Below are 21,122 nucleotides of genomic sequence, written 5' to 3'. Positions count from 1 at the left end.
CCGTCATCCTGAAACCAACGGGCAGGCGGAAAGAGCAAATGGGGTTCTCCAACAATATTTGAGGTGTTATGTTAATGACAGAGAGAATGATTGGGTGGAGAAGTTGGCGTTGGCAGAATTTGCCTACAACAATGCAGAGAACGTGTCCACGGGGATGAGCCCCTTTTTGGCTAATCACGGGTGCCATCCCAGAGCCTTCCCAGGGGGGGAGGGGGAGAACTGGAGCGTTCCAGCTGCAGAACAGTTCGTGGAAGAAATGGAAGCGATCCATCGCCAGCTCCAACTCAACTTAAACAGGGCTAAGGAGGAATATAAGAGGCAGGCAGACAAAAACAGGAGGGAAGGTGAAAGCATCAGGGTGGGGGACCAGGTGTGGCTGTCAACCCAAGGGTTGCCATTCAAAGGAGGTTGTAAGAAATTAAGACCCAAAAGGCTGGGTCCGTTTGAAGTCATACAGCAGGTCAATCCAGTGGCTTTCAGGCTCCGGTTACCGAACCACATGAAGCTGCACCCAGTTTTTCACAGGTCGTTGCTGTCACCGTATAGAGGAGACAGTGAGGGGAGGGTCACTAGGGGACCAGCAATGGAGGAGAAGGAACACAGCTACCATGTAGCGGAGATCCTCGATTCCAGGTGGAAGGGAGATCAAGTAGAGTATTTGGTAATGTGGGAAGGGGAACCGGAGTCGGAAAACACCTGGGTTAGGGCAGAGGATGTCAATGACGAGGTTTTAATAGAGACTTTTCATCAGAGGTTCCCACGTAAACCTCAGCCTGTAGCGAGGTTCCGAAGGGAATACTTTGCCACCACCGACGAGGAAGAGGAGTTGGAGGGGTTCCCAGATTCTGAAGAGGAGGAGGATGCAGCTGGCCAGGACGACGATCGATGGAGAGAATTGTTCGAGACGTCAGAAGATGAGGAAGATTCGTTTCGGGGTTTTAGCCCTTCACCTCCCAGGGGGGAGGAATTGGGAGGGGGTGAGGGGGGCCCTGGAGGGGAGGTGGATGTCAGGGAACTGCCATCAGAGCATCAGGTGGTGGAGGGACTCAGGCAGGATGAAAGAGACTCAACTGCTGAAGCAGGGACCAGCAGGGGGAGGAGTGGGTCTCTGAGGGAATGCGAGCAGGAGGGAGGGCTCAGGGAGGCTTCCAGCGAGAACAGTGGGGAGGTATCGGAGTCTCCCATAGGGAGACCCACACCTCGCAGGAAACTGTCACGCCGTGAGTCCAGGAGACGCGTTTCCGTTAAGGAACTTCTTTGCTGGAAACGCTTCCGCAGACAGCCACTGTCGGACTCTACTAGTGACTAGAGCAGACATGTCTGAGGAGCTCCGTCACACACGGAGGTTTGTGGGGTCGCACAAACTCTGAGGGAGCACGTTTTCACGCACAAGCAGCTAATCAAACCCTCACAGTTTCTATGGGAATAAGTTTCTGTTTATTTATTTTGATCTAGATGCATTATAGCCAGAGACAAAAGGAAAAAAGATTTTATGAAGCAGCCTGAGTTACCCATCTATTTAGCCTTTAGAATATTTTTTTTTGTCATGGTGGATTTGCATCTTGATCCCCTGAAGTGTGACTAATCCAGGGTAACAATCAAATCCAGTTTTCAGAGTAGAACATTTTTAGCCTGTAGGAAACAAATGTCATTGGTTTACATGTCTCCAAAGAACTATTTATAACACAGAACTTGCAGAGCGTTATTTGCGTATGGATTTTCTAAGGAAAGTTCATCATCATGGCAGGACCCAGGCATTATCTACAGTTTGGTCACATAACATTACCCATTGCCTCAATACTTCAAATAGCATACTCTTATTTTCCTTCTTCTTTCTCCAGCCTCTTCAGGTTTCTGGTCTAAATACACACATTCTCAATTGTAATCAGATTCAAGCTAGTATGGCTGACTCATCACTAATGGTGTAGGCCAGCTTTCACCAACCTAGTGCCCTCCAGGTTTTTTGACTGCAACTCCCATCAGCCCCAATCAGCTGGAGGGAATGTGGTCCAAAACATCTGAGAAACAGCAGGTTGGCAAAAGCCTTAGAGAATCATAGAACTGTAAAGTTGGAAGGGACTCCAAGGGTCATCTTGCCCTACTCCCTGCAATGCAGGGATCTCAACTAGGGCTTACATGACAAATGGCCATTAAACCAGCTACAAATCCACCTCTCATTGGAAATGGGAGGACCACCTGGAGGAGAATTCAGTTGAGTGGTGGCCCACTCCATTTCCCAGTGGCAGGGATGGCAGGAGGAGGCAGCAGAACACAGCTCTTTTCCATTCATATAAAGCTGAGAAAATCAGAGCCAACAGCCATCTCTAGGCATCCTTCCCATTTCTTGATGATAGTTTCTCTACAATTGTCATAGGGAAGTCTGGGGTGATCTTAAATGGGAGTTCAGAGGATGTCAGGACAATGCCCAGTTAACTGGGTCCTATATTTTAATTGAGCTCCATAATTTTAAATGATTGCATTTGATTAATCAGTTAATGTTGCAGCCCTTTGCTTAATAGTTTTCTCTTCTGCTGCTTCTGCTTTTGTTTTGTAAAAAACAGATTGGAAGTTCTAATAATAGTGATGAGGTTATTTATGTGTTTCAAACTGAGCAATGTATTAATTTTTGTTCCGGGACTCAAAATGTATACTTGAAAGATTGCTTCTTCTTTTTTTTTTTAGCAGTCAGTTTTGAGCACAGAACTAGGGCTTCCACACCGTAAATGTTAAATGGTACTTATACTTTCCCACCTTTTTGTGGAAGTAGGAAAGTGTTTGTTCTAACAGTGGATATGCTATCACACATGAGGTGGAATCACACTTTGAGAGCTTCTGCTATCCATTCCCCGCAACCACTTTGCAATAGCACATTTCACAAGATTGCTGTCAGCTTCATTTGCTACTCCTGACACCAACGGATTCTGAATCATAAACTTCACACACACCCTCATTCTTCGAGAAGTAAATGATTCAAATAATCCATAATTAGCTTGCACAGGTTTTAAAACAAAGAGCTGCTATTTCAGTTTTACTGTCTTTCTCCTATGTTCAGTTTTCTGTAACCCATGTTTCAGATTTCAGGTTTCTCAATGCTCATCAGTCAGGTGGTTGCACGCTTGACTCGAGCTCAACTGCTTCTTATCTTATGCCGTTGGGTACTTTTAGGTGTCCGTTCACTATGTTTACAGCAGGCTCCTTTTATGCTATGTTCTTATTGTATGAGATCATAAGACTAATCTGTTGAATCAGGCCAAGGGCCCATCCATTCCAGCATCCGGTTCTCACAGTGGACAACCAGATGCCTGTGGGAAGCTTGCAAGCTGGACATGGGCACAGGGGCACTCTCTCCACCTGCGCTCCTCAGCAATTGATATCCAGAGGCCTACTGCCTGTGACAGTGGAGGTAGAATATAGGCATCCTGACTAGTAGTTGTTGATAACCTTGTCCTCCATGGAGTTGTCTAATCCTCTTCTAAATCCATCCATGTTAGAGTCTGTTACTGTCTTCTGTGGGAGCAAGTTCCACAGTTTAACTATGAGCTGGGTGAAGATTTTATCTGTACTGAATCCAGAGATTATTATTATTTATTGAATTTATATACCGGCCTATACTCGGAGGTCTCAGGGTGGATCACAGAATAAAATCAAAATATAAAACTACAAAATAAATAAAATGAAAACAACAACCCAATAACCCCCCCAACCTCAACCCCATTTTAAAAGGGCATAGAATGTCAATTAAATCAACCAAAGTCCTGATTAAGAAGGAACGTTTTTGCCAGTGTTTGGTTGCATTCATTCAGATCTTTCCTCCACTTGCATTCAAGCCATCTCCCAGCTTGTTTCCTCGCCCTAAGCTCTGGAGTATACCAGGGGCCAAATGGACTCCACAAAGTGGAGAGGACACTCAGGGGCCATTGTATCAATAGCCTGAGCCATTTGGGTGCTCCAGAGTTCGGTCAGGGCTTTGACAGGGGCGCCAGTCATATCAGCCGGAAAACCCCCAGAGCTGTTTGGAGTCCCACTGGATCCATCAGCCTCTGGGTGGACCTTCCTAATAGCCCCACCACCACCTCTAAGAAGGGGAAAAGGTGCTGACAGCCTAGATCTCAACAGGAAGTGATCTGACCATGACAAGGGACTGATGTCAATGTCCCCCACCTTCAAATCACCCTATTCCTGAACATTTGAGAAAACAAGGTCCAGAATGTGGCCAGACATGTGCGTGGGGCCGGTGACATCCCCATGGTTGTCATGGCGGTCATGAAGTCCTGAGCTGCCTCAGAGCCAGCTGCCTCAGCATGGATGTTGAAGTCTCCCAGAACCAGCAGTCTAGGAGTCCACGACACAGTCTCCGAGACCAGCTCTGTCATCTCAGACAGACACTTTAGCATGATAGTTTCCCATGGCAACTATCACTATGTTGGGCACCACTGTTATTTTTGGGAGATTGAGTTATTTGCTCCATACTGCAGACCCTTGAAAAAAGGGGCGGGGATGTTGAAAAAAATAAATCAGTATCTAATTGGCAACCTGCTGCACATAAACATTTAATCAGATGTGGCAGTTGCAACATGGAGTACTTTACTACAGACTCAAAAAGGTGCCTACACTGTCCTGCACTTGCAAGGACTGCACTTGCTGTCCTATCCCAAGCTTTCCATGATAGTTACATCAGTTATCCAGAGCACTGTGATTTGCACATATTGTGGTTGTTTTCAGTTCTCTGTCATTGTGTTTTGGGAAAAGGCCTTCAGACTCATGTTTACCCTATTATAACTACTATTGACATTCTGTACTTCACAGAGGATATGAGAAATATCCAAGATGGCGAGTCGCCTTTTCCTTCAGCTGATAAATGGAAAGTGTCAGTGCTGACAGGAAATGCAGGAACCCGAGCAAATGTCACTCTCTGGATATATGGAGACAAAGGGGTTGCTGGACCAATAGCTCTTGGCAAGGACAACAGAGAACAGCTGTTTCAACCCAGGATGGAAGATGCATTCCAGGTAGCTACCATTATTTTGTGACATATTTCCTACCCACACAAGATCATTCTTTCCAGTGTTAGGGAGAAGAACTTCCTCCTATATTTACTGCCTCAAATAAATTTATCTAATGCCTTTGGATTCATCATTAAATCAGCTGAATGTATATAGGAAATGGCAGCTGGAATTCTCTTTCCTGCCATATCTCTGAGAGCAGGGGAAACTGCAGAAGCAAATTGTTTTCATTAAGACAATTAGTTATAGGCAATTGGTTGAAAACTTGTCTTTAAAACAATATGCCTCTGTCGAAATCATAGGTAATGAAAGGAAAGTAAACATCTTGTCTAAGGAAAGGCATATATCGCTTCTGCAACATTTTTTGGTACTGAAATGTCATCTTGTGAACAGTGATGTAAAAGAGGTAATTCATAGCTGTGTCTGTGAAGAGTGATAAAAGGGTTGTTTTCCAGAAAGAAATAAGAAGAGAACGAAAAGGGCTTCATTATAAGAAGTTACAAGGTACTTGTAGGCAGATTATGCTAGCTTGAAATTTTAGGACCCACTTTACTAAAATATTTCAGTAACTGGAACTGGACCATACTGCTTTCATGTTAGAACTGTCTTGGAACTATTGGAACTGTCCTTGGAAGGACAGGATAAACAGAACCCTTTCTAATCACAGCAGGAGTGACTATCCCTTTCTGAAGGTTAGAAAGAATTTTTCATGTAGCTCATAGGGTGTACTGAACTACTCAAAATCACTTTCTGTGCCTTTGCCAAGGAATAGCCACCCCCTCTGATTATAGCATCTTTACTATGCTGTACTGATGGAGAAAGGATGCTGATGTTTCACTTCGGCTTTCTATTGGTGGATTTCAACACTATCAAGTCTGGAAGACCCGGTCCTTTCTAGCTGGCTTTTACCACCTGAATGCTAGGGCCACATTGCATGTTATGCCTGCCACAGAATTATAACCCCTGGTGGACATTCTCCTCTCTCCCCCACCCCCTTATTGTTTAGGGATATTTTACCCATTGTGACTTGCCATGCCACTGCTAGGACTCAGGGACACAGAAACTAACAAGATGATGTTGCAACATCACAGGGTGTAGTGTTCCTCACATTACACATGACAGTTGATAATTCTGTTTTCAATGGCATGCCTGTGGGACAAGTAATGTAGGGGAGAGTGTAGGGATTTGGCCTTTGCTGAGCTGGCCTCACCTATCTCTGGCTGTGGTAGTTTGGCTCTCTTCTCCTCTCCTCACTCCCAGGGACCTTCATAAACAGCCTGCTTGAATATCCAGAGAGGTAAAGATTGTGGTGATTTGAACTATGTTTCTGTGGCTTGGCTGCCAGGCATAAAGGTCAGACTTGCTGCCAAAATTGTTTAAACTGTTCTGGAATGTGAATTGACTGCTGCTGTTGTGCTGTTGTGCCACCTTCAAATGTTGATCTGAAAAATCTGGTAGTGATCCTGAAATCCAGCAAGCTGTTGACAGTTCCACTTACTACATCTGCCCACATGAAGAAACATTACGTAGCTTCTTGACATCTGCGTTACAAGCCAAATCAATTATAGTCTCATGAACCACAGAGCAAATTATATTTTTTCTCTCACTCAAAACAGGAATGATTATTTTTTGAGGCCCTTAAAATTCAAACCCAGGAAACAGTGTAATCAGAAGCAAAACACAATTGCAGAAAACATAAATGTTTTTAAAAAGAAAGAAAGAAAGAAAGAAAGAAAGAAAGAAAGAAAGAAAGAAAGAATAATAGGAAACAGAGAATAGGGAAATTAATTTATGGGTAGTAAGAGCATGCCAGAATTCATACTGACAACCAGATTTGTCATGGATATCTGCTACTCAAAATTAGAAAAATAGATTTACGAAATGAATTTTCTTCAGCAGGATTTACATGCAGCTAGTAAAAATATAGTCATCCCTATAAGTTGGCATGAAGAAGGGAAGGCTAAAAGCCTTCACCACATTTGTTGCAAATGAACCCAATGCTTTTAAACAATACCAAGTCAACAGCCCAGCTATTCTATTCCACAGACTGAAAAGAATTACAAACTTTCACCTAAACACCTAAACTTGTATTGGAGGGACTTTTAAAATCTGATTGTGTAGAATGGATGGGATGTTTATAGTTGTTCTTGTTACATACTTTTTATATGCTTTGTGTAGCATAAATAGCCTCAGTGAAAGTTCTGGAGATTTTTGCTTTTGAAACCTGTGTTTAAAGATCTCTGGGATTTCCTCTCCCTCACCTAGTGAATTATTCATAACCAATATAGGTAATAGCATGTCTGCAGCACTACCTTTCCTCAGAATACATGGATTCCCTGAGATACGAGTATATTGACCTGCCGCAAATCAGATGCTACCTAGTATTGTTGTGTTCTGAGGATATTGATCTTACTGTCTCTCTCTCTCTCTCTCTCTCTCTCTCTCTCTCTCTCTCTCTCTCTCTCTGTGTGTGTGTGTGTGTGTGTACCCTGGGCATTCAAGCTCTTCGTGCTGACCTGATTTTGCTTTATGCCTGATATAACCAATGCCTCTATAAAGGATTGCCATTAAAGAGACAAAGATGATCTGATAGGGAATGTGACCAGGATTTGACTGGCTCTTCAATTACACCATTATCTAGTACCTGTGATTCCTATGAATATTGCAAGCCACAAAAACCACATTTATTTTTAATTATAGAATTTGCTGTTCACCACTTTCTTTCTTCTGATTTGCTATCATGCATGTCAAGCTAGAGGGATTAGAAATTTGAAGTAGGATTTGAAAGTTATTGGCATTATCACAATAATAGATAAGAATGGGGGTAGGGGAGTTATCTGCAGCAGCTGCTCCCCCAACCAGCTCTTTGGTTGACATCCCAGATCTTCTCATTTGCTAAATAGCTCTCAGGCTGCAAACACATTTTTTGTCTCAGTAACTAGGAAGCAGGCACAGGGTATGAGTCTTAGTTCCTTAACGTTGTAAGCAATTAGACGTGGTTGTATTTCATCATGGGAAGGATGGAGTTAGCTGTGACCTAGATAGGAACTGCAATTGAGTGGGAGAAATTAGGAAGGCTTAAGACCCAAGGGAAGCAGTCATACAAGGCAGACCTGGAAAGGAAGGGTCTGAGAAACAATAGACAATGTAACAGAGAGAGTGAGAGATGAATCTCTGGGAAAGAAGAATAACCATGGATGAACTGAGTCTCTGGCTTTTCATAGGGAGCATTGGATGCCAAGAAGTGTGCATCCACCATAATGGCAGAATTTACCCTGCAAGTAAACAGCACAAACAATCTAGCAAGAACTGCTGTTCTGCAATATCTATTTATTTCAATAGGTCTTGAACAAAAGGAGCCCAATTAAAGTTCCAGGAGGTTTGTAGCAGCAGGACTTGCTTGGACACAAAACTCTGGAGGTGGTATCCATACTCAGAGTGGACCCATTGAAATCGGTGTGCTTAGATTAGTTCATGGCCAATGTGAATCTGAGCTTTGAAATTGCATGAGCAATCCTTATGATGCCATGCTCCTTCTACCCCTCTCCTTCAGGTACTCCCTTTTTATCAATTATTTCCACATATGCAGAAATGGAAACAGGTGTGCATGATCTTGGTTTGATTACATAATTTAAACTTATTTAAATTTAATCTTATTTGGGGTCTTATTCGGCACTTTGGAGTTTGGGGCCTTGCACACTAATGTAGTCATGGGTGGGGAGAAGATGTGCACCTCAACATGAGACTCTTATTCTCAGATCGTGGGCTTGAGCCCCACATTGGGCAAAATATTCCTGCATTGCAGGGGGTTGGGCATGATGACATTCATGGTCCCTTCCAGCATCTACAATTCTATGATTCTATCTCCTTTCCCCCTCTCCTGACCATGTGCTTAATCAGAGTTCTAAACTCTAATTAAGCATGTAATCAGGAAGGAGAAGTGGGATTACATCTTCTCCCCCCAACACAAGTCCTTGTTTAGTTGGTTGGGAGGAGGAAAGAAGAAGATGCACACAGGCTCCTTGTGAAATTCCTTACCAGCAGACATCACCCCCTTTGACAGGTGGATCTGATCCTATCTGCAGTGAACCAGGGTTGCCACAACCTAATCCAATTGATTCCTGGATCAATCTGAATCAACTTGGTTTGGTTTAGAATCAGATTCAACCACATCTGGTGCACAAACCTAGTTTAAACCATAGTTTGCTGGTTCAAATGTGATACTAAACTGTGGTTTTTGCAAAAGCAGAAGTAACTGAGTAAAACTAGAATTTGCGAGGGGAGGGAGAAGGCTGCATGTGCAAGGCCCATTCATGTGATACCAAACCATAGTTTGGCAGCACATGTGAGCCAGCACACTGTCTTGGTAGGTTAGCATTCTATACAATGGAGAAAAGTACTGTAATAAATGAGCAGAAAGGATAAGTGGACGGTGTTACTGAGGGGTTTTTAAAATGGGAACTAAGAGGAAAGCTACTCTAATAAGTTCTTTGAGGTAGAAAGTGATGGTTGAGCAGGAGAAGAAAGAAAACATATCAGAGGAACCTGCCACCAGTTTTTATTCAGAAGAGCAATCATTTGATAAATAATTTGACAGAAGATCTGTTTTTTAAGTGTTGAAAACCTATTCTTGTAGTGCAGTGCATACATGAAATGGTTTATTTTCAGGTTTAATAATGGTAGTAGTTTAGCTTCAAAAACACCTGAGATAAATGGAATAGAGCTGGACTACAAAAAGTGTCCTTTGTCCTCGGAGAACTGCAGAAAGCTTTTCCATTCACGTGCAGTATGTCCATAACTAAAATGTTATGGTTTCGTCACCAATATTTTCCTCCTGTATGTATCTTTGCTTAATCTATCTGCTTCACCAAAGTGTTGGACTTTGTCTCCCAACAAACTTACAGGTTTCCTAAAAATCATGCTACCAGCTTGCTTTAGGGTTAGTTTATATATTTTTTAGAAATTATTCTGCCATCTTTCTTCATATATTTCTGACTTGTATATATATTTGTTTTTTTATCAGGATTTTTTTGAAAACAGCCTGTCTTTTTGCTTTTTAAATGCTTTTGTTGGCTTTGCCAAAAGGGCCATAAGATCTGGTATGTCTGAGAGAGAAATATTCCTAGTGACTATATAAAGCATTCATTACAACTTCAAACTTGTACCATTTTTACCTCCTCTCCAAATGCAACCAGAGTATAAATAGGAGTAACCAAAAAGCAGTCACCCTCTGCTTGAGTTTCTGTAATAAGTGGAAAAGTCTTGAGACAGGACCTTTCTTCTGGGCAGGGAGTCACAAAAGGGAGAGGGTCAACTGCATATTGGAATATGATGAAGGAACTGGTGGCCCCCTGGAAATGTCTTCAGTCTTCATAACTGTCCTAGGTCCTTTTTCTTTATATTGATTGTTAATCTTCTTTGGTGCTGCATTTAAATAAGAGACTTCCCCCCCAACAATGTACTTGTCAACAACAAATGGGAATTTTAATGATTAATCCCAGGTGTAACAAAACTTATCATCTTCATCTAATCTTTGCCAATTATCTGTGTTTAATTACCAGCAATTAATATTGTTCAGATTCGTCACAACCAGTTAATCTGAGTGTATCAGTAGACAATTGTATCAGTCAGTTAAGAAACAATTATATCATTATTATTTGAGGCTTTTGTGAATAATCAATGTGCTTTGGGTCCTTAATAATTCGGTCATTGGTTTTCTTCATTTGATTGATTTTATTTAGCTACAGCATTTGTATGCTCCTCCATAAGATGAATTGCAATTTATACTTAAGAAAACAAATGCAAAAGAAAACATAAAAGCAACACCAGTGCAGCAGAAACAACACACATACATCTCAATTAAAACACAGATTAAAAGAAAAGAAAAGATTGATTAGCACTCACCTCAGAACTGGCCCTACTGATCATCTTCCAAGATCACAACGACCACTCATGTTATCCAGAGCTCATAGCCCACCTACTCTCAGCAGCCAGAAGCGTCAGAGCCACACACTGGAGAAATCTGTCAGGAGTAAACATGGACCAATGGTATCAAATTGTAGGGGAAACGGTCTTACTAGAAAAGCTAACCAATAAATTTTGTCTCAGTTTGTTTCAGTTCCATAATAAATTAATATATTGTCATAAATAGTCAGTTATCCCTAGTTATTAGTAATTTGGTTGTTTTAAATTCATTGGTAACCCGCTACCTTGGTTCAATAAGAATCCGTACTATCCCTTAGTTAAAAATGAATGGATCTCACCAAGTTATATCACTGTGGTCTAAATCACCACTTCTCTGCTTTTTCTGCCTTTTGATATTCAGAATTCAAACACCCAGTCTTTCCTCTGATCTCTCTGTCTTGTTCAGCTCACAAGGCCAAGACAGGTAATATATCAAAGAGACACAAACAGTCTCCAACCTGACTCCTTCAAACAGCTTCTTCCGTGCAAAGCCAAAAGTGCAAGTGGCAGCATCACACTTGGGCACATGCCCAGCAGCTCATGCCAGGTGTCATGCCCTGGCAGAATGCCACAAGGAGCTGGAAATCAGGCTAGTGAAGAACTTGGGCTGCAAGTACACACCTCTCTCACCCGAGGAGTTAGGATGCATCACACTGAGTACTTGTTGAAACAACAAAACCAGCAGGTATCCTCAACCCCCAAAATCCACACTTCTCACCCCACAGAAAATTAGGCTAAAATAATTGTTGCATTTTGTTTTGACGAGAGTTGTTTGCTGCTTTGGGGAGGAGGGCTTGAAAGAGGCCTTAGGTTTCTCTCTCTCTTTTGCAACACACCTCTTAATGTCGAATTTGCACCAAAGTTTGGTGTTTATCAGTCAGTCTCTCTTCTTAGGGGCTCTTCTCACCTTCTTAGGGGTGAAGGACCCCATATTGAGACACTGAGACATTGAACACTGGCATCCCATACTTTAACAGAAACTGTGATAGACTAACCATTCTGATTAACCATCCTAATCAGGTATTCACAACCATATATAGGATGTGATGGAAAAATAATGAAAAGCAGGTTGTTGTGTGTATGTATGTATGTATGTATGTATGTTCATATCAAATGGTACTTTGTACGCGTAATGGTGACTCCATGCTGCCAGCCATGTACAGAATTGCTTTTTTTCTGTCATGCCATAGTTGATATATTGTATCTGTCTTGTCACAATTCAGGTTGAAATAAAACATATTGGAAACATCTACAAAATCAGAATAGGGCATGATGGAACAAGTAAACAGCCAGAATGGATGTTGGAAAAGGTAAGATTTCTGGTCTATTTTCTGGGTGCTTCTATAGTTGGTTAATGATTCATTTTATTGACACTCCCCCCCCCAATGTTAGACTAGCCATTCTAAAAACAGCAGTGCTTATATAACATTTCTATCGAAGAATAAAAGCACAGCTTTTCACTATGCAGTATTAGGTACAATGCAAAGGGAGCTTTGATATACTCTGAATCTCAGGTTCAACCCACTAACTTAAAGCCGAATCAATTTTTCTCCTTACATGCAATTACACAACAAAAAGTGCTTTAAAAAAAGAAAACGCTTTCCAGTTGTGACTGTGCTCTTAAGGCTCAGGACTCATTTCATTAATAAAATACAGTATACTATATGAACATTTGTCAGTTATTTTTAAAAGCACAAGTTACTTATTGAATTCACTGTTGATTGTTGAGGGAAGCAGGTGGTTTATTGGTACTAGTTTTATTTTTATAAATAAGCACAACCTCAGAGCTCTACATAATGTCTTCTTATTTGAGGCACCCAAGAAACTGATATGTTTTCATTCATAACATGCACTTCTACCGCCTAAGTGTATGTGATCTATAACTGCTGATACATGTGATTGATTTAAAACTTTCAAAGCATTAATGGCCCCACTCCACCAAGCACTGCTGTAATATAATCAGTATTCATTTCAGTGGTGCTTATTCCATGCTTATATACTGTAGTTGCCGAAGATGTGAGTTGAGAAGTTCTTGGTTCAAATCTCATCTTAGCCATAAAATCACTAAATCCTACTCTTCTGTACTCAGAAGTCCCACTGAATTCAATAGCTCTTGCTCCCTGGTAAGTGTGCACAGGATTGCTGCCTAAGTAGCATTAAGCAAAGTGACTATCTCTGACAGCCTCCTTTATGCAATATGGAAATTAATAATATTGGCTTCCCTTGCAAAATTGTTGCAAAGATTACAACATGATAATGTATTTGATTGTGAAGTGCTTTGAGCACTCAAAGTGAGCCCTCTAAATACTCAAGAACGACAGCCGTAATCATTGTTTGTGTTTTCTCTTCATCAGTTCTTAACTACGCCCCTTCTCTGATCAGTTCACTTCCATGCAAAATCTTTGCACAGTTGCTCTGTATGGCGTCTGGTTATGGTGTCCATGACTTGAGTAAAGGCCTTTACCTATGAATTGCTCTTATCTATCACTTTCTGGATCAAGAAGCATGGATACAAACTGGGTGTGCATCTAATTGCATGCTGTAATGGAGAATCACATTGAGTGTCAATGCATCACATGAGTGTCTGAACGTTCACCCTGTTGAAATGGATGTGATGCTGATAGATGAGTTCTGCATTTCAATATGCATCGAACTTGCAGGCCTTCTGGTTCTAATCCAGTACATGATTTGTGTGCAAAAGTCTCTTTCAGTGCACAAACCTCCCTCTTTAGTTTAGGGCAATTGTGCTGAGAGCAACATCCTGTTTTGACTCACAAGCACGGCATAGCGCTGAAGGTCATAAAATTGCCCCTGTGCCACAACCCTGTCTATATGGTTTTAAAAAATAAAACAAAACACTTATTTTCTCATGTTTTGCTCACAGCACCTGGTATTATATTGGAATATTTTTTCATGCTACAATGTAGTACACTTTCAGAACTCAATACATATCTGTGTCTTGCCTGGGTAGCTGGCTCCTGTAGCGGCATGCCCATGTTTTATTCTGACATTTTAGCTTATAAGCTGAAATCTTAAAACTTGAATCATGTAGTAACAATAGCTTCCAACATCAGCTCAAGGACGTTAACTTCAGAACTTTAGAAACAGTAAGCCCAGTTGTACTGGAAACAGTTCAGTTCAGCTCCAATTATTTCAGGGATTCTCCCCCCCCACACACACACCTTGTCTTGTTTGCTTCACTTTTTTTTAACATCTGAGTCCAAGGCTCATATCAGTAGCTTTTGCTTTTCAAAGGGTGACTTTCAATCAAGGCAACAAATAACATATTGGAAAACTGTGTTTTTTGGCATTGCAGCTAATGTTTGCCCTTGCGGAGAAGCTGTGCCAGTAAACATGCAAAATTCTAGCCATTAAATGAAGCCATCAAAATTGCACCTGAAAATTTTATGTCAAAATGAAAATATTCAATTTTTAAATACAACTTTTTAAAAAAAGAATTAAATTGACACTCCCTTCTGTGGTTAACTATATAAGCGTGGAAGTTCTTGTGTTGTTTTTCTTTTCCATTATTAATCCTCAGGTTATTTCCAGAAAAATCCTGTGGTATGTTAATAGTTAAAATGGGTAGTAACTGACAATTTCTGAAGTGGAATTTATTTATTTATATTAGTTACATCCCAGTGCAGCAGAGAAATACAGTGATAAAACTACAAGGATAAAGGTTTTTGCTGTCTTTTTCCTCCTTTCATAGGTAATCCTACAACATCTAAATAGTGGGAAAATTCTGAATTTTCCAGCAAACAAATGGTTGTCAAGGAGCAGAGGGAATGGAGATACTCTGTGTGAACTTCCAGTAGTGGAAAAAGGAAGAAGCCTTTATTCATGTAATAGCATATTCTTTCTTCAAAGAACCATAATAATTAATATTACAACTATTACCAAATGAGATGGCCTTCACAAAGATCATTGGGCACAATCCAGTCAATGCCAATCACTCATTCGAATCAGTGGGGCTTCACAATAGTATCCATGTATATTTATGTATTTATTTGTTTGTTTGATTTCATTTATGAATCGCTTTATGAAGCACCAACAGAAACAAACTAAAAGCAATTACACCCACACACCCATGTATTTACAGAAGGTTCTGCCAACCTTTTAGAAACTGTTGTGGGCACAACAATGTGTATGCACCACAGTTATGCATGCACCATGTATGTGCATGTATGTACCACATGTGCATGTGTGGACATGCACAAAAGAAGATTTCTTTCAAGCCTGGCCCCAGTGGTGTGAGGAGCAGGAGGAATAGAACTTGGTAGGTCCCAGGGAGGGCCTCTTATGTGCTCCATGAGTGCTAGGTTGACGATGCATGCTGTGTATTTAAGCATGAGCCTGAAGGTTAAGTGTAACATGACATTACACTCAGTTTGTATGGTTTCAAATTATTTGCATCTTTTAAAATCTTGGTTGTCTTCTCTAGCCGTGAGTTACCAGGTTTATGTGTACACGGGGCACTTGGAAGATGCTGAAACAGATTCTTCTGTTTATTTATGCATATATGGAGAAAGAGGAGATTCTGGTTTGAGACTTCTTCACAAATCTGACAAGGTGGTGAAATTTCAGAGAGGAATGGTAAGCCTGCTGAAGAGAATCAGTATACTCCCATTTCAGATCAACTGAAAGTGGTTTCAATACACAGCATACTTAACACTAGTTCTGAAGGAAATTGAGTCAAATTTTGCACCACTTTCTTTACTAACACTTAGTAAACTATAGTACCTTTGCATACGTTTTCTGAGAGAGAATATCAGTATCAGGAAAAGCAGGATCCTATAAATAACTGATAAAAGAAACTGAAGAAAAATAGAAAAGATAAAAATAAGGCAGCAAGAAAGACTTTTGGGATGGTTGTGAAAGGTGAAGAAAAGGTAGATGAGAGAATGTGATAGTTCAGGTTAACTGATTTGTTCATGTGGCTTGCACTTTCAGTATCTTAGAAATTCACCTGTGGAATCGCAAGCCAAACAGTGCAGACAGAATCGAAAAAGCTCTATTAGTCACACTTCTAGAAACTCTATTTTAAGTTGAGAGCCTCAGTAAAACTTCCATTAAATAATATTTCTGAATGGGAATAGAATCATAATTTCATATGTTTTGATCAGATAAATCATCTCAATGTGTACCATTGAAAATGGGGGTATTCCTCAATCCAGCACTGTTATTTGAGGCTGAGGCTGAGGCTTCAGCTAGAAGTGCCTATTACCAGCTTTGTCTGGTTCACCAGATATGGCTGTTCCTGGAGAGGGACAGCTAACCCACAGTAATTTTCATCTTCCCCACTCATAATAATATCTTCCTCTGTAATGTTTTGGACTGTTGTTGAGATATTTTATAGTTCTTTGTTTAGAAGGGATATAAAGAGAGACTAATTATTACTAACAAGAAGATATTATTTCCTTTTAAAGCCAATGGGAATTCTTGCATGAGTTTTGGGAAGTGGTTAATCAAGCTTTCTTAATAGTGTTTGCAGCATAATGTTTCAGCACTGAGCTGGTTGTGACCTTTGATTCTTATTGACCGCATAAATGTATATGGAACCTGTTTCTTGCCTTTTAGGTTGATCGGTTTGAAATACAAGCTGTGTCACTTGGAAGACTACAGAAGGTGCTGTTGTGCTGCAAGGCCTATAGCATGTCACAGTATTGGTACTGTGAGAAAGTAGTCATCAGAGAACCTGAGAAAAACTCAGAATATATTTTCAACTGTGAAAGGTTGTATTTCATTAAAATACTTCATCCAAAAGTAACTTTCCCAACACCTTATTTCCTAAGTGGATGCTAATGCCTCTTTAAAAGTTTTAAATTGATTACCTTTTTAAAAAAAAACACAACTTTTAAATACAAACAGAAGCAGTGATGGAGCCTTTGGACCATCTCATAAGTACTATAAAAGAAGCAATTTTGCATTTCTGTATGGAGTTTGAAAGGTTTTTAGATTAAAGATCCACATGGAAATGGGATGGCCTTTGTCCCATTCCCACACAGAACTAGGACAGATGGGACTTCAGTAGGACCTTCCCTCCCTAATACAGAAATACAATACCCTTTTCAACACAAGCTCCCACACCTGCTCTAACAAATACTACCCCATTGTTTCCTATTCACCCAGCTACCTTATTTAGCAAAAACTCCTCCAGTATAGACCATGTCTTCCCTACCACTCTTAACCTGTCAACTGCCAATATATTTCTTGCTGCCAAAATGCATGACTTTGAATAACCTTTAAGAATTTCAGCTAACTGTTCTTTTGTCTGGTTTTATATTTAGAAGCCTAACAGTTTTTTATCTTTTAGTTTTGCATGAGCAATATGTGCACATATAGTAATCAGTCCTTCACAATATCTAGCACTGAAGTAATCAGCCGCTTCATATATTTGATTAGCTAGGGCCCTTTCCTGCTTGAAGTTCAAAATCTCTATCAGGGTGCTGAGTTCTTTCATTTGCCTTCCTAATGGTTCTCTTCCAAGTCAAATGTACTTGTTAGTGTTTAGATGATGTGTGATGCATTTTGCTTTCTTAAAACAGAGCTCCCAAATGGTGCTGCTCACTCCCCTGCTAGGGCCAAAACTTTAAAAAGCCTTTCAGACCCAATTTTCTTGTCTTCATCTACTCACCTCCCACCATACACGGTGCCACCTGCCCCTGGCTCATGGCTGGACCAGCTCTGGAGTCCAGACCCCAACAACAAGACTCTTTTCACTTCATGGGCTCTTCCTTGCAATGGATCCCTTGGCTGCTGTACTGTTTTTCTCCCTTCTGTGAAGGGAGCAGACGGATGTGGTTCATCAGTCTGAAACATCTCTGATACAAAGCACCCTTGGAAAGGGAAAAATGCCTGGATAGTTCCAGATATGTATGCACCATCTGGAGTTTCATTGGAAATTGAGTTTCTGATACTGCAGTTACCTTCTTTTTGTTTCTTGTGACCTACATGGCTCTGCTGCTGCTTAGGATGGGCTTATAATTCAAGTTTAACAAAGCCATTGTATGATAGGGCAAATTAGCAGTACTTAGTGAGATAAAAGGTAGAGCATTCTATAATTCAAAGGGCTGTACCAGAATGAGATTTGTTTGCTGAAACCATATATTTATTTACCATATTGAAAGGTGACATAATGATAGTCATTTCAAAAAACTTAATATTTCTGAAATGGTCTGTTGTGTTTTGCATTGCTCCTGCAAGGGTGTGTTGCCCAAGCTTCCCATAAATTAAGGGCTGCTGTATGATAATTGCATGTGTGTCACATGCAAATATTTCATTATCAATGTTAAAAGCTTTGTAGGACTTATGGAACAATTCCTATCCTGTGCAACATGTTCACTTGAAGAAATTATCCCAGTTAGACTAATGCTACGTATGGAAATAACAAAACTTACTTCATTTTCTTTATTTCATTTTGTTTTTTCTCTTTTCCGACTCTCAGGTGGCTGCCATTTACCTCCCAAGGCACAGTTCATTCAGAAATAGAACTCTCTGCTCAAGGTAAATGATACAATTAAAATATGGAGGTGGAGGTGGAGATCCTAAACACGAGGGGAGTAAGCGTCACTGAAAACAGTGGGACTTACATCTGAGTAACATTGCATAGGACTGTTCTGTAAATCAATTTGCTGTTTGCACAAAGGAAAATGAAAGCCAAGTGGCCCACTTGATTTTAGAGGCTAGCAGGGTGGGGGTTATAAAACAATTGGGACAAAGGGAGAATTTCCAGGCTGGAGTGGGAGGGTTAAGCACTCCCTTCATGCTTGCAATTTTTCTTTGCCTTTGCCCTCTGCTCCTGTATTAGCATAAAGATGGAAACTACGTAACACCAGGACAGAAACCCTTGTTTCCCTTAAAACTTATAGTATGTATCTTATCTGCAACTGCACAATAAGTTAGTTGTGTTGCTGCCGGTAAATGCAATGCAATGCCCCTTTCACCTCTGGCCTTCCAGCTAGTAATGATTCATGAGCATATGTACCAACAGCTGACATGACTTTCCTGCCTTCTCTTCATCCATGCAAATCACTGCATATGACCTTGCATTTCTATTCTATGGTAATAGCAGCAAGGGGGCATCGCTGCAGGAGTACCAGTGACCAGCCAATGATCAGTTTCCACTACAGGTATAATGGTCCAGGTATTTCTGCACCTATACCTCCAGATCTTCTATACTGCAGTGAGCTATGGGCAGAGCATAAAGCAGTAATTACCACTTATTTAGTCTACCATGTCAAAGGACCATTTTTGGTTACTGTTTTCAAATGCTTCTACAGTCTCCATATTGGTTTGTGAAAGAATACATTTTTCTCTGTAAAAGCAGAAGTGTTAATATATGAACACCTCCTCCCTCCTTCCACTTTTCATTGTAACCTGACAACTCTATTATTAACTGCACTGATGTTTTATTTTTGGCAGAAATGCAAATAAATCATCAGCTGAAAATGCAAGAGGAAGAAAATGGTAAATTCATCTTCTGCTTTCTATCATTTAATCAAGACTAAGGCTGAGCTGAAACGAGTAGGGGTGGGCTTTCTGTGATTATTTCCAAAGTCTCACCTTTGCGGGCAGGGGGATTGCAAACTGGGGTGAAAGTGTTCATAGTTCCATTACCTCCACAGCCCCCATTCCTGCCCTCATTTTGAATTAGCCTTTTGATGTCATCATAAATTCAAATCTCATCACAAAGCTGATTCAGAAAGTGTACAAGGCTTTCTACTTTCACTCTGACCTTGTGACATTGTGTTCATGACATGATCCTGGATTGGCTGGGATCTCATTAACATGCACTTGAAGAAAAAAAAAAATAATGGTGCCAGGCAGCAGATTTTACAGAAAAGCAGCCCCACCCAGGAGGTGAACAAGTAGTGACTAAACTTAATCACATTTAAGCGCATCAGCAGGTGGGTGGAATTTGTACCCTAGCGCAGAGAGAATGTGTGATTTGGTCCATCTCGGATCCCATAAGCACAGTTGAAGTAGTATCCTGCATTGGCCCCTAAACTGATGAACATTTAATATATTGTCAAGAGAAAGTTTTGAAAACGTGTATTCCTAATATGCAATTATATTCCACTACCTATAATTCAAATGCAGTCTGCCTGATGAATTGATTATTATATTTGAACCTATTATGCAAAAATATGTGCAAAGTGACAGCTTACTTATGTAAACATCTACATAGATGCATAAATAGTATTTTCAAACAACTAGCTTTGTCTTCAGTACTTGCATGTATTTCTAAGAAGAGATATTATTTCTTTGACAGCGGAGTACCTTTTTATGGATCATATCTGTTTTAAATTAGGTGGCTGGCTTCACTCAAGTACACACTCACAGACCTACTCGTAGTCAAGTGTTACAAGTGTTTGTAATCCCAAGTCCAAAATTACAAACTTCTGCAGTATCCCTACTTTCAGGCATGTGCTGCCATCTATTCACATTCCCAGATCTTCAAGAGCACCAATTTACAGATGGCATACATGTGACATTTGTAGAATGCAGCCGCTGAGTGGCAAGTGATCCCAGTCCTTGCCATAATATGTAGATTCATTTATTTGTGTCAAAAGAAATTTAGGGTGCATGCTTGGCTTTTGCCCACTTCTCCAGTGGCAGGGGGAGATGAGGGAAGAGACTGGCAAGCTACTGAGAGGAGGAAAAAAAACACGGGGAAGAATGCACCCAGGAGGTGCTGGATGTTAGGGCCTTCAATCCATACGGTTGAGTTGAGGATAAAGTGTTCTCCACTGCTGAAAATACGAGCTGTAGGACATAGGAAAACTTTGGCTAAGGCTAAAGCTCTGGTTGACATAGTGGAGTGAGCTTTCTAACAAGAGGAAGGAACATCTAACAAGTTATTTAAAATATTTATGTGATGCTTTTCCAAGTCGCATTGTGGCTTGCAAAGAGAGAGAGATCAAACATTTTAAAACATCATAAGTATAATACAGCATTGACTGGGAAGACTAAACCATCTACCAGTGAGGCACTGCCCCATTTTCCACCTTTTCATCAAACCCTCAGCCAGTCAATCCCTCTCTTGCGATAAAGAAGACATTCAAGGGAAAGCAAAAGTGGGCGAAAAGAGAGACTGTGATTCCAGACTCCACCTTTGTTCACCAATTAACAAGCAAAAGGTTTTTCCCTCCC

At 40.7% G+C, this 21,122-nt stretch overlaps 1 protein-coding gene across 5 annotated transcripts in view; it reads left to right on the top strand.

Annotated features, from left to right (window-relative positions):
• RP1 (RP1 axonemal microtubule associated) overlaps positions 1–21,122 on the top strand; it is a 182,902-nt gene that overhangs the window by 60,454 nt on the left and 101,326 nt on the right. For 3 of the 5 annotated variants that reach the window (XM_083517865.1, XM_083517867.1, XM_083517866.1), the window contains 7 exons: positions 4,807–5,009; positions 12,191–12,277; positions 14,680–14,812; positions 15,412–15,563; positions 16,548–16,702; positions 18,415–18,473; positions 19,392–19,436. In XM_083517865.1, coding sequence (XP_083373991.1) covers positions 4,807–5,009; positions 12,191–12,277; positions 14,680–14,812; positions 15,412–15,563; positions 16,548–16,702; positions 18,415–18,473; positions 19,392–19,436 — 834 coding nt within the window. The remainder of the gene's footprint in view (positions 1–4,806; positions 5,010–12,190; positions 12,278–14,679; positions 14,813–15,411; positions 15,564–16,547; positions 16,703–18,414; positions 18,474–19,391; positions 19,437–21,122) is intronic. The other 2 variants (XM_083517868.1, XM_083517869.1) reach the window with 1 other exon arrangement.

This window comes from Podarcis liolepis, assembly GCF_965112155.1.
Source record: "Podarcis liolepis genome assembly, chromosome: 8".
NCBI lineage: Eukaryota > Metazoa > Chordata > Lepidosauria > Squamata > Lacertidae > Podarcis > Podarcis liolepis.
The sequence above is the reverse complement of the archived record's forward strand: the minus strand, read 5'-3'. Positions and strand labels throughout refer to the sequence as shown.